Source organism: Paraphaeosphaeria sporulosa, assembly GCF_001642045.1.
Source record: "Paraphaeosphaeria sporulosa strain AP3s5-JAC2a unplaced genomic scaffold CC84scaffold_6, whole genome shotgun sequence".
NCBI lineage: Eukaryota > Fungi > Ascomycota > Dothideomycetes > Pleosporales > Didymosphaeriaceae > Paraphaeosphaeria > Paraphaeosphaeria sporulosa.
The window spans coordinates 64,365-77,637 of NW_017253365.1; the positions used below are offsets into that span (position 1 = coordinate 64,365).

Here is a 13,273-nt window from a genome sequence, read left to right on the forward strand (position 1 = left end):
AGGACGGCACAGCTAGCATGCATGGTAGACCGGCTAAATACAATTATTGGTTCCACAGGGACGGCACCTGCATGAAGAAGGCAAAGACAGCTCTGGTCCTCATTTAGAGACTGCCGCATTTGTATAGGGTGGATTCATGTCGTCCACCTCGAGGACACTAGCTGACTTGGGGGCCGTTCGCGCATCCTATTGAGAATGGACAGCATCATCTTCACAGCTCCTCGATAACCGATACACTCGCCACACCTGGTCAAGAAGGAGCGATATCTCTATCCTAAACACTACCCGACCTAACTTGCTCCCTTCCACCAAAACCCCCACCCGCATCATCGTCCTCATTCGCGGCCAATAAGCCTCTCCCTTCATCCTCTTCATCCTCGGGTTGTGCACGCCCAACGCCCCGTCCACCACCCACTTCATCCTGTACATATCCTTCCCTTTCCTCTACGCCATCCAACACAAACCACACATCTTTCTTCGTCAATAGGCCCTTCAATGCACCCCTTTCAGTGAAGATAACATAACGCAACCCCAGCTTCATGAACATTGCGACCGTGAGTTGGAAGCTAGCTTTCGCATTAAGCGTAATGGGCGTCTGATCCATCCAAGGCCGTAGGTCAAGGGAGGTGGTAGGGTCTGATAGCGGCTGGTGGGAGAAGTGGGCTTCAGTATCTGGTGAGAGGTTACGTGGTGAGGAGACCGCAGACTTGAGCGCGAATGCCAGCTCGGTTCTGGATATGTAGCCTAGAAGGAGTGCATCCTGGACGTTGTCTATCACCGGGAAGCCCCGGAAGCGGTGCCGCGATAGCAGCTGGCGGAGAGAGGCGACTGTGTGGCCGGTAGCCGTGATGGCGGTGAGGTCTTCGATGCGAGTCATGACTTGTGCAGCGGGGACATCGGGAATGGACGAGCTGTTATCGTCGCGGTTGTCGAGGAAAGGGTATCCGTTGAAATGGATCCAGGACTCATATATGCCTCGTGGTGAGATAGCGTCTCCGACCCACTTGCTGATCATGACGGCGATCATGATGGGAAGTACGTAGGTAAGCGCGCCTGTCAGCTCAAACATGATGACCACGAGCGACACGGTCATGCGGGTTACACCCCCAAGGGCAGAGGCAGCGCCGATGATGGCGTAAGTTCCAGGCGTGACGCAGGGGACGTCAGGTTCGCATGAGTTGAAGATAAATAGACCAGGCCACGCTTGCTGAAGTTGCTTTACGGTGAGACCAACAGCGCGACCGTAGAGGCCGCCGATAGCCATGGAGGGAAGAATGATGCCAGCTGGGATTTGAAGGCCGAATGTGAAGCTCGCAAGGATGATGCCGAGGCCTGCGGAGATAAGGAGAAGGGCTACCACGCCAGTGTTGGCTTTGCCTGCCTTGCAGAGGCCGAGCGTATCATCTGTTAGATCGACGCATTCAGCGAAGAGGAAGTATACGAGCTCCGAGGCCTGGGCGCGCATGAACTTGATAGGGTAGTTTATCATGGCTGTCACAAAGGCGACAATGACAACTTCGGTGACAGGTCCTTTCAGGTACGAGCGATGCTGCCGCCACTCCGCGACCCGCATATTAAGCTTGGTAAACAGTCCTCCATACAGACCACCGAGGATTCCGAGGAAAGCAAATGGGACCAGCTCGAAGTCGTGCCACCCGCTGTGATAGGTGACCTGATATAAAACAAGCTTGCCGGTTCTGAAGGGATTGAACGCTTGCAGAGTGACTGCTGCGACCATGGCGCAGACGAAGCTCTGCCACATAGTCTTATCGGGAAAATAATAGGACAGCTGCTCGAGACTGAACAGCACTCCGCCAATGGGGGAACCAAAAGCTACCGATATGCCGGCTGCAGCTGCAGCGGAAAGTACCTCTCGTTTTCGTGCTGCCGTGGTCAGCTTCGTCGGTCAACTGATCTTGGTTGCTTACCCTCATTATGATTTACACTAGGAAATAATTTCATGAAGAGATTTGCGGAACAGCACGCTACGTGAACCAGCGGGCCTTCTTTGCCCAGCCAAAGGCCAGATGCGACTGCGAGACACTGGAGCAATTAGCGCAAGGTTTCCATACTTTCAAGAATTACGCACCAACCCCAGAGTCTTAACAACCAAGGTCCAAACGCCCAGAAACCGCCGGATAACGAAGCCACCCAGGACTGTCTTAATCTCTGCGATACCGCTGTGCTTCGCATGAGTGGAGAACTCCCGCACAAGAAGGCTCGCGCAAGCTGCAAATAGAACCTGCTCGTGTTAGACCGGGCCATTACGGTTGAGTGAACAGGCACTTACCGAAAATAGTACAAAGAAGATATACTCCACGATCCAGCCCCCACCCACAGATCGAATGCCCATTGCTGTGCTCCAGGGATGCCAATCATTGCACTTGGCGTACTCAGAATAGCCCCAGCAGCAAAATCCTTTGTTCAGATAAAACCTCCCATCCCCATCTATATTGCTGCAGTATCCCGCCTTCAAATCGCCCAGCCAATCACTCGCAACGTCGATGAAAGCTGCGATACCACCGCTGAGCACGCCAGCCGCGATCAAGATGATCCAAATCTGGCTCGCATCCGCGATTTGCTTGACGTGGCCTAGCATGCCCGATGCGCTGGAGTAGAGATATCGCAGTCGCTGCCGCTCCTTCGCATATTCGAAGATCCAATCAATGGCCGTCAAGTCATCGTAGCCCACGCGCCGGCCGGGACCTTCGACGTACCAGTCGAGCCCGTTGGCATCCTTTGTGTCCTGAAGCTGGTCGCCGGCGTCGGCGGGCGTGTCGAGGTAGTTCAGGATGAGCTCAGTGTCGCTCCCACCTGATGTGGTTCGTAGATGGTGTGCGCGGGTATTCTGGGAGCGTGGAAGCGGGGACGCGCGGTCTTTCGAGGTGCCGAGGGGCGACGAGAGGAATCGCGGGAGCCCGAAGGCGGAGGAGGCGGCGGCCTTCTGCTTGCGTTTGAAGGATACCCTGGCCATGTCAGCTTCCCCCAATTCGTTACTATGGTTTCGAAAGCCTACTGCTCCGGCAATGTGCTTGCTAGCGGATCCTCATCTAAGAGGCCGTCCTCTTCGTCACTGGGCTCATCGTCGACGGTCGGCTGCCTGTTCGCTTGCGAGCGGCTCGAGGACGCTTCGGCCTGTCCATGGGCGGACTGGTTGGATGACGAGCTGGACATGCTCTGCGAGTGTCAAGCTTATCGGGTGAAAGGGCATGTTCCTATGCGCGCATGTCGTTAATCATAAATGTGCTTATCGGGAGCTCCACGCGCAACGTCGGAGGTTCGAGGTTGAACCAAACGCGACAAACTGTGGCTCGTGCATTCTGCTGCGCCACAGTCCCATAACAGCCAGGATTCTTGACGCGAGAGCGTACAGGAGAATTTGAGCCCATAGTCTGTGAGAAGACTGGCAGGCAGAAGACATAGAAGAAGGAGGGTTCGAAGTTCGCTCACCCAGATGGAGTGCTCCTGCCCAGATGCCCGGGTGAGCTCTACGTCACGTGGCTGGTTCAACAAGCGATCCTTCACGTCTATGGAGTCCAGCACCAATGTCAAATAGAACTCATAGGCCTGGTCCTCAGGAGTTCAAAAAATCCCAAACAGAGTAAGTGCTTTGGGTTGGTGGTCAGTTTCCACTCCGCTTGGACGAAAACTTTGCCCATCACAATGTAGTGTTGCACAACCCATGGCCACGTTTCCTTGCCCTCTTTTCCAACTGCACTTCAAACTCGGTACATTCACCGACTCGAATTCAATCCGGACGGAAAACATTTCCAATCACAGCTGCCAGGCCAAAGATGCTTGAGCCGATGCCACTTCCCGATCATCAGCCACCAAAATGGAAGATAAGACGCTTCGCTGGTCTTGTGGTATCCTGGCCCGATCACCTTTGGCGGCAGTTGTCAATCTTGCGGAGCAAGGTGGATACGGCCCGATTGCCCCTGGTGAGGCTTCTTCGTTGACTATGTCGCGAGGACACCAGTTTCTCGTGAACGCAGGGGAAACTCGTCATGAATTTATACTAGCAATGGGGACGTTCATTCCTCTATTTCACTGTCAGCAGAGGACGAGTAGTCTCTATCCGGTCTCACTCTTCCGCCTCTCGGGGCGTTACGTCATGTTACCCCGCAGTTAGCCTCGTTTCTACCCCACAGCTTCCCCAGCATCGCCTACCACCTGCCGCAGGATGCCGCCAGCAACGCCGAACAGCCCACTTGGTGCGTTTGGACCGCGAACCGCGGCGGCCGGATTCCGCTTCGAGACGACTCAGGCGTCACGATTCGACCAGACCACGCGAGGTGCCGTCGCTCAGTGGTCGCGTTGATCAGACCGAGGTCTTCTTCGCACGTGGCGGACAGTCGGCGGCAGCTATGGGGAGGGTTAGAGATGGAGGACGCGTGCCGGGTCTTGGACAAGGTAGTGTGCGGCTATTAATAAAGAGGGGAAGGTACGACGGCGCGAGGGGTACTTCGTCTTCCACTACTACCTTTTGTGCATCAGCTTCGCCTTCTTCCTCGCTTGTCCTGCTCAGTCCTCCCACATCGTCTACCCCCGGGCCGTCTAGGATCCTGTTGCTCTAACGAATTGCATTGCGAGTATGGCGGACAGCAAAGAGCAGGAGCAGGTGTTCGAGATCCCGAAGACGTGCAAGGCGGGCGTCGTTGTCAACGAAGGCCCGGACTTTCGCGTCGAAGTTCGAGATGTTCCCGTACCTGAAATAAGTAGGTGTCCCTGTTGTTGTTTGTGCATACTCGTTACGTTGCATGTATACACCTACTGACCCCTGCAGAACCGAACGAGGTCCTCGTCAAGCTCAACGCAACCGGAATATGCCACTCGGACCTGCACTTCATGCTCAACGACTGGGCACTCCCCAAGATGTCTGACCTTGGCACGCAATGCGCTGGGCACGAGGGTGCGGGTGTCATTGTGAAGGTTGGCTCCCAGGTCAAGACATTGAAGCCTGGCATGAGGGCTGGTCTCAAGGTACATCACCCACTTCTCGTCGGCATTGGATCAGAAGGACTGACGGTTTGCACAGCCCATCCAAGATACCTGCGGTGCCTGCGAACTTTGCCGCACCGGTGACGAATGCTACTGTGCAGGAGCCGTCCTCACCGGTCTCACGATAAACGGCTCGTACCAGCAATATATCGTTTCGCCCGAGCGCTACACAACCATCATACCCGATGGAGTATCAGACTTCATCGCCGGCCCGATCATGTGCTCCGCATCCACAGTCTACACGTCGATCAAGGAATCCGGCCTCCAGCCAGGCGACTGGGCAGTCTTCCCCGGCGCAGGCGGCGGCGTTGGCATGCAAGGCTTGCAGCTGGCCAAGGCCATGGGACTGCGGCCCGTCGCGATAGACACGGGTGCCGACAAGAAGAAGCTCTGCATCGAGAACGGCGCGGAGCACTTCATCGACTTCAAGGAAACCTCCAACGTCGCCGAGGAAGTAGTCAAGATCTGCGACGGCGTCGGCGCACATGCCGTGTACGTGACGGCCGTGCAGTCTTACCCCTCCTCTATCTCTTTCCTGGGCGGCAGAGTCGGCGGAAAGGTCATGTGCATTGGGCTGCCGCCGGCGGGCGCGTTCCACATCGATGTGGATCCAGGGCAGATGTGCTTCCGGAAGCAGTCGGTGCAGGGGACGCTGGTGAGCAGTATGGGGGATGTGGATAAGACGCTGCAGTTTGCGCAGAGGGGGCTGTTGAAGCCGATTTGTACGGTGTATCCATTGAGCCAGTTTAATGAGGTTGTGCAGAAGCTAAGAAGGGGGGAGATTGCGGGGAGGGCGGTGATAGACTTCAACACGGAATAAAGCTGGAGCAGCATTGTCGTCTAATACAGTAAATGAATCATGTAATCTTGTCGAGCGTGGCGATGAAAATGCATGGCTTTTTGTACCCACTTCCAGAGTTGCACAGATATAACTGCCCATGGAGATGTCTTAGTACTACTCTCGTGTTATGGTTCTGACTCCGTGGGATGGCGTAGACACTATTGCTGCATGTGGTATTAAACTTGCGAGTTCGCCCTGCCCGAGGCTAGCGACCAATTTAGAAACACGAAATCGCCCCACCACCACCATGGCGAAAGTTCGAAACATGGGCGATGATGGAATCAGCCAATCAGAGCGCGACAACCACCACCGGGGCCAGGTAAGCGACGAAAAAGCGACAGGGCTCTGAGCGGTGAGGCAGTGCACTTCGCATCACATGCACCGCAGTCAACCTTGCAAGTCAAGCTTTCTCTCATAAACTTAGCAGGCCCTGCCAACGATCTCAGCCTCGGACTTTGGGTATACCATAGGCAGCTTGTCGACGTCTGCGCAACGTGATATGCGAGGAAGAGCTAGAATCGGAGGCTGAGGCGAAAAAAGCTGGACCGACGATGCATTGGGCGATATACGGATTTGGACATCGAGGATTATATCGCAGACGACTCACTGGAGACTTGAAGGATTGAGAACGCGTGCACAGAAGGATTGACCTTCCACCCTCAACATGACGTTTGGCTTCTCGAGTCGGGAGCGCAAGCACAAGAAACTTCCAAAACCTGCTGCACAGCCGTACGCCCATGCGACGCTGGGCTCGCAGTCGACTGTGCACACACAGCAGAGCCACGAGATTCCCTATCCGCCGCATCAGCCGAGTGGATACTTCACGAATCCTCCGCCGCATTTCAACTATGCTGTGAGCCCTCCGCCGTCTGCCCGGCATATCTCGCCACCGCAACAGCACCATCCAGTTTATGGAGCAAGGCCGCAGATGCCACAGCAATTCTATCAGTCTTATCCTGCCTCGCCGCCTTGTCAACCAGCGCAGCCTCACTGTGTTGAACCCACAGCTAGCTCCGCCACACACTCCCCCCCACGGAATGATCGTGGATTGAAGAGCCACTGGGACCGAGCTGGACGTCTGGCGTCGAGGTCGTACCAGGATCTGACAGCTCAAGTCTCTTCAGGCGCACAAAAAAGCGTAGACCTCGCCAACAAAAGTGTCGCCGTGACAATGACGACCTTCGTTGAGCGGCCTACCACACTAGTCACGAAGAAAAGTGTGCAGATGATCAACCAAAGTGCGGCTCTCTGCGATCGTTTGAATTCCAAGTTGGATGCCGTCATCACTAGCATTGACGAAGGCATGTTCAGCGGCAAAGAGCAGGATCTCATGGTCGAGGACGACGAGATGCCGTACGCATCTACTTCGACACTACAGCCCGGCACTGCGCTCGACCGATCTGCAGCTTCGGCTGTATATCCCAGCCAGAAAAATGCAAAAAGCTCAAACATGTTCTCAAAAGTCTGGCTATACTCGAATTCGCGGTTACCTCCACACCTTCCACCCTTTAAGGTCTACATGCCAACCTATCCGCTACTCTGCCTCGCCGCCGCATACTCAGAGCGCGTCTACACTCCTTCAACTCTCCCAAACACCGAATCCGAGACCCACATCCCCGCAGACTGGCGCTCAGGCACAAAAGCCATGATCCTCAAGTCGCTCCCCCGCGACGACATGAACACCGTCGTCTTTGCCATCCGCGGCTCGCAAACCTTCATGGACTGGGCCGTGAACTACAAGTCCGCGCCGTCCAGCCCCGACGGCTTCCTCGACGACCCCGGCAATCTCTGCCACGCAGGATTCCTTTACGTTGCGCGGAAGATGGTCGCGCCGGTGGCCGAGCGTCTCCGCGTCCTCCTGCAGGACAATCCCGCGCGGTCGAATTGTAGTCTCCTCATCACGGGCCACTCGGCTGGTGGTGCCGTCGCCGCGCTGCTATTTGCACACATGATGAGCACGACGGTGACGTCGGAGCTGAGCTACCTTACGGGCTTTTTCAAGCGCGTGCACTGCGTGACGTTCGGCGCGCCGCCGATCAGCCTGCTCCCGCTCAAACCCAGCACCGACAAGCGGCACCGCAAGAGTTTGTTCTACAGCTTCATCAACGAGGGGGACCCCGTGCCGCGCGCAGACAAGGCGGTCGTTAAGAGCTTGGTCAAGCTGTGGAGTAGCCCCCCGCCATGCACAAAAAATACATCCACTCTAGCCAGCATGTCGAAGCTCAACATCTCTTCTTCCTCGAATAATCTCGCAAAGCCCAGTCCTGGGCGCAAAGTAGCCAAGACGAAGCCCTCAAAAGCATCGCTGCCTGCGACATCGCTCGCTCCTACAACTGCAACCTCCCCGCCGTGGCCCGTGGTGCCCTGCACGCTGAGCAATGCGGGGCGGCTGATTGTGCTGCGGGAGAAGGTGGAGGGCTCTGTGGGACAAGAGGAGGACATCGAGGCTGTTACGGTGAACGACGAGATGTTGAGGGCGGTGGTGTATGGGGATCCGGTGAAGCATCAGATGAGCCTGTATAAGCGGCGGGTCGAGTGTATTGCTACGAGGGCGGTCACGGGGGGTGGGTACTGACGTTGGTTTTGCTGGCAGACTTGCCTCTGGGGACTCGTGCAAGGAACTAAGTCAGCATTGCGGTTGCAAGCACTGGGGCTCTTGAGGATTTATACATACCCTAGATTTATGAATATTATTGGCTTGTTGGAACGCGTTGTTCGATGTGGTTCAATTGCAGGTGTAGCAAAAGAGAGCTATTGGGGGAGTCGCGTTGGGTTCATGCTCGTTGGGGTGCATCCCACGAGTATGCATATATGCGTACTGAGAAAGACGGATTGCCAGGAGAGATCACTGTACTCACGTGATGATTCAATGAAACGAACCCGATCGTGGAAGCACAGCAACAATCGTCAGGACGATGCTACAAACATCACACGTGGCTCGCGACAAGCAGAACATGCTCCCAGACCAGGGCGCTACACGAAGCCTTCCGAGCATCGGTTCAACAATTATTAAGAGCCTGCTCTATCTTGAAGGCTTAGGTAAGTCGATGCCAGAAACCAGGCGAAGAACTTCGCACCCGCAGCGTGTAGACTCTGGGGTGTTTCCAGAGATGGCCGAGCAGATTTGGGATCATCCGGATCACAAGCTTGGTTGGCAGCGCAGAACGCAGCATACTAGGGTACCACTCGAATCTTGTGCAGCTGGAAGATCGGGAAAAGCACGGCCATCTGCTCCAACTCCACACAGTGGACTTGTGCCTTTGCACCCAGACCTGTTTACGCATTTGAGCTTTAACACGGCCTATATGAAAATATTAGCGTTCGCCAAGAACCGCTCGCCGCACCCATCCTTGCGATACCCTCATGTTCGAACCATGGAACTACATCTACAGCTGAGAACCTATCAAATCGCCTTGTTCCGACTCAAAGACGCCCAAAATGAGCTTTTAAGGTTTCACGGAACGATTCATACCGCAATTTCCACATGGACATATGGAGACTCCCTCAAAATCATCAACCTGGCCTGCAGCCCCACGTGTATATACTTGCGCGAGGCCATTGGCTTTGAGAGGTTACTAAGCATTCGAGACGCTCAAAAGACAATCTGTGCTGTTATGCAGAGAATCTTAACGAATTTGCTCTACGATTCGCCGATAGTTCGCCACTTTGGCCATCTCTATACGAAACAGTGCGGACTGCGACCGAGAGAGTGTACGAGTCGCATTCTGCTTCAAAATGAGATTGTTGTCCCCGAGTTATCGATGGATACATGAAATCTTGACCCAATGGCTCAAAAATTCCATCACTAAACATCGTTATCCCGGGCTAGAAGATTACAAACAGGCATTAATCCGCAGATTTAATTTCGACGTGGGCTTGTTCATCCACATGGATGTCGGAATCATGGAGGGTACGACTGTTCGTCGATCGAATTGCTACACGAGCTAGATTAAATGCGCCGTGAGACAGTATGGGTACACCTATCTGGCTTAAAAATTAACCCCAAATATAAGCTAGTGATGTAAATGTAAATTATGATTACATACAAGGCGCTTCCGAAGAATGTGGAGCATATCGTCTCCCATGAATATGTGCATCTACTCGTCCAGCGACTGCATGTTGTGACGGACTCTGAGCTTCAACCTTGAGACGAGAACGCGACGCGTCTGTGAGCAAGCTGTTGACATAACCAACGGGCACGATGATGCAATGGTAAAGACTGCAGCTGACTACAACAAAGCCAAAAGGCACGGACCGAGGCGAGAAAGTAGAAGAGAAAAGGCCGTACCATGAAGGACAAGAAGCATAGCTCAAAGCGAGACCAGGTGGAGGGATCTCTGAGCGATAAAAACGATTCTCGATCGCGCATCTGCGGCATTTCTCCGGACTAGGGTGGTTGACTGCTTCATAAATAGGTTGTTCAAACTCGCTCGCCGCATTTCTGAGGACGAAAGGAGCCCAATCTAGAGCCAAATCTTGACACACTCGTAACCTGGCCGTCACTCATCAACTTTTGTACCTCCCTGCCACAGTATTTGGACGTCCGTGTGCATGTCATCTGATGCTGGCTTGAGATTGCTGCTGCATTTTGGTTATAGCCCCATGCATACATGAGCAAATGTCCATAGCATGCGTAATCAGGTATCTGTTAGACGGTAAATCCAACGAACTTCAGACCATCATATGACTGGTAGAGCGATTCGGAGTGAGCTCGAACGCTCAGGCATCTTACTCTGTTATTGATGATATCACAAGACAAACAAATGACGCGGCCACTCCCAACAACGAATAAGCCTTCCGTCCTCGCGAACTAATGCTTGTATCTTCATGGCGGTTGCAATCTTTCTCTTCTATACTTCACATCAAACTCTCAAACTAAATCGCATGGCTTTTCCCCAGTTTCCCCATGACCATGCGCACCACGGTCGGCCCCGCAGCACAGACGCTCACCATGCACGCCATCACTCCACAGCTCAACGTAATGAGATGGCTAATGCGACACCCGTGCAAATAACTGCCCAGCACTACATCCAGCTCGCCACCGTGGAACAGATTCCGGATCTGCGTCGCTCCTGCATTGATGACATCGTGCGGATCCAAGCTCGGCAGGCTCTCCTTCAAATGCGCGACAAGGCCCTGCTGGAAGGAGGCCTCGCAGCTAGCCACGAACAACGAAGCACCCAGATTCTCGGTGAAGAGCGTCAAAGATGTTACCGATGGGATGTCGTTCCGTGAGACGAGTGACTGGTTGTAGATCATCGGAATCTGCAGGCAAAGCCCGACGCCTATGCCAGTGAGCAACTCGAATCCAATCCACGTGCGCGTGGTCCCTGGTTTGTTAACGGAGTATATCGTCGCTGTACCCGCGGTCGCGAGGAACGCGCCGACGAGGAGGAACGGCTTGTGGTGGCGCCACCAGGTGAGTGCGCCGTTCGAAAAGGCCGTGAACACGGACACGGCCAGGATCAGCGGGATGAGTCGGATGCCGCTTTCCGAAGCAGAGGTCGCGTCCACAGACTGAAATTGCACTGGCAGCATGTACTGCAGCGGGAAAAACATCCCTGCCAAGAAGAAGGCATAAATCAAGTTCATGCAGACGTCTGGCTTCTTGATGAGGTGCGCGTGGATCATAGCTTTGTCGCGCATCTTATACTCGTTGTAGATGAAGGCTAGGAAGCTGAGTGCGGAGCCGACGAGGGAGCCCCAGACCTTTGGCGAGCTCCAGGCGTGCGAGCCCGAGTAGTGCATGCCGAGGACGAAGCAGCTAAGGAAAGAGGTTACAAGAATGCCGCCGCCAAGATCGAGGCCGATGATGCGATCGCGGAGAGCGGTGTCCCGGATGACGATGGGGGAGCGGAAGGTTAGTGTCATGATGATCACGGCGAGGCCGCCGATGGGGAGGGAGATCCTATGGATGGTCAGTAATGCGAAGATGCATTTTCGGACTGTGATGTGCTTCAACGGGGGAGAAAGATTATGAGTAGCATACCAGAAACACCACCGCCACCCCACGCTGTCCGTCAGTCCCCCACCCAACAACGGCCCTGCAACGCTGCTGATTCCGAAAGTCGCACTCACCACCCCCATATACGCCGCGCGATACTCATCCCTCACACTAATCGCAATGATAATAAAGCTCCCCGTCATCACACCCCCGCCCCCGAGCCCCGCAACAACCCTCCCCAGAATGAGTATCTCGGAGCTCCGCGACGCGCCACAGATTACATTACCGGCTTCAAAAATTGCCACGGACAGCATAAACACCCTCTTCAGCGGGAAGTACTGATACGCCTTTCCCCAGACGAGCTTGAATGCCCCGTTGGTAACCGAGTACGCACTCCCGTACCACGCGATGTTCGCAATGGAGCCGAATTCCGTGGTGATGGCGGGGATGGCGGTGGCGATGATGGAGAAGTCAAGGGCGGCGAGGAGGATGCTGAGCATTAGGCCGAGAGTGAGGAGGACGAGGCGGATGCCTTTGGGGTGCTGGTACTGCGGGGAGGAGGTGGTGATGGTGATGAGGGAGGCTGATTCTGCCTCTGCTCCTGCTTCGCGTGAGTCATCTTTGGCGTTGGAGGGCTGGGCGGGCGCTGGGGTTGCGGGGACCGCGGTTCGTGTTGCCAGCTCTATTTCGTCCATTTAGAAAGACAATTGAAGTTGAGGAATACTGAGAACGGGTGGGAGTTGGTGCACGGGATATGTAGTTCTGGCGTAGGGCGTGTCACGCCAAGGAATTGCTGGATAAGGAAGGTGTCATAAGGATGGGGCTAGCGTATGTAAGATCTAGTGCTGCACCATTCATGAAAAGCGGGTTTTCCGCCTGCTGTACACGCAAAGCAACGGTGAGTCATATAAAGTGGTTGGGGACAGTATCGCAATGAAGACCGAGATTAGCTGGTCGCGAGAACAGGGCGCTACAGAACATTCTGACAGTGTGTTTCAACGAGTTGTTCACAAGGTCAGAAAGCAACGTCTCTACTGTATCTCTTGAGTAGCAGTTCGGAATAACGTAGAACCAAAGTGAGTGATTCGATGAGATTAAATGTAGAATTCTTGGGCGCAGACCAGGGTTTAATGCTCGGGAAGGATATCTGGCAAACTAGAATCTCACTTCCTCTCCATTATGAGCGACTCACCAACCATTGCCTGTGCACTTCCGCCGCACGCCGTCATCATGTGCCCTCCCATTCAGCCCACTACTTTAGCGTACACTTACATCCTTCCTTAGTCATTACAACTCTTGGCATGTCACACTGTTGATACGTCTAAAGCAGCTAGCGCTAGTAACCACGCCCTTCCCTAAGCCCCCTGCTAGTCTCCCGCTCCCGCCCAGTCTCAGCCAAAACTCGCCCGGAGTGTATGTGGATCACCTACTCTAAATCGCTCCACGCTTGCGGGACGAAAATGACACTGCGGAGCCCTGCAAGCGCT

The 13,273-nt window shown here is 54.5% G+C and overlaps 4 protein-coding genes across 4 annotated transcripts; 2 read left to right on the forward strand and 2 right to left on the reverse strand.

Annotated features, from left to right (window-relative positions):
• Window positions 1-110: 110 nt before the first annotated feature.
• On the reverse strand, window positions 111-3,256 carry CC84DRAFT_1206025 (uncharacterized protein). The gene is made up of 5 exons (XM_018182008.1): window positions 3,017-3,256; window positions 2,291-2,966; window positions 2,090-2,242; window positions 1,929-2,043; window positions 111-1,884 (listed from the first exon to the last, which is right to left on the reverse strand). Exons 1-5 carry the CDS (start codon window positions 3,172-3,174, stop codon window positions 275-277), a joined length of 2,712 nt encoding a protein of 903 aa, XP_018034670.1. The 5' UTR covers window positions 3,175-3,256; the 3' UTR covers window positions 111-274.
• A 921-nt stretch (window positions 3,257-4,177) lies between these two features.
• On the forward strand, window positions 4,178-5,821 carry CC84DRAFT_1120632 (alcohol dehydrogenase 1; the record flags this gene model as incomplete). Its single annotated transcript, XM_018175584.2, has 3 exons — window positions 4,178-4,718; window positions 4,787-4,983; window positions 5,039-5,821. Exons 1-3 carry the CDS (start codon window positions 4,595-4,597, stop codon window positions 5,819-5,821), a joined length of 1,104 nt encoding a protein of 367 aa, XP_018034671.1. The 5' UTR covers window positions 4,178-4,594.
• A 427-nt stretch (window positions 5,822-6,248) lies between these two features.
• Window positions 6,249-8,517, forward strand: CC84DRAFT_1164815 (alpha/beta-hydrolase). The gene has a single exon (XM_018178569.1). The coding sequence runs from the start codon at window positions 6,507-6,509 to the stop codon at window positions 8,415-8,417; it is 1,911 nt and encodes a 636-aa protein (XP_018034672.1). The 5' UTR covers window positions 6,249-6,506; the 3' UTR covers window positions 8,418-8,517.
• Window positions 8,518-10,619: 2,102 nt separating this feature from the next.
• Window positions 10,620-13,015, reverse strand: CC84DRAFT_1196552 (MFS gliotoxin efflux transporter glia; the record flags this gene model as incomplete). The annotated part of the gene is made up of 3 exons (XM_018181471.1): window positions 10,620-11,750; window positions 11,832-12,387; window positions 12,979-13,015. 3 exons carry the CDS (start codon window positions 13,013-13,015, stop codon window positions 10,718-10,720), a joined length of 1,626 nt encoding a protein of 541 aa, XP_018034673.1. The 3' UTR covers window positions 10,620-10,717.
• Window positions 13,016-13,273: the final 258 nt, after the last annotated feature.

Coding starts and splice junctions, on each gene's coding strand:
- CC84DRAFT_1206025 (XM_018182008.1), bottom strand. CDS start 3,174: ATGTCCAGCTCGTCATCCAACCAGTCCGCCCATGGACAGGCCGAAGCG. Junction 2,243..2,290: donor TCTTCTTTGTACTATTTTCG/GTAAGTGCCTGT, acceptor TAACACGAGCAG/GTTCTATTTGCAGCTTGCGC. Junction 1,885..1,928: donor TAGTGTAAATCATAATGAGG/GTAAGCAACCAA, acceptor TGACCACGGCAG/CACGAAAACGAGAGGTACTT.
- CC84DRAFT_1164815 (XM_018178569.1), top strand. CDS start 6,507: ATGACGTTTGGCTTCTCGAGTCGGGAGCGCAAGCACAAGAAACTTCCA.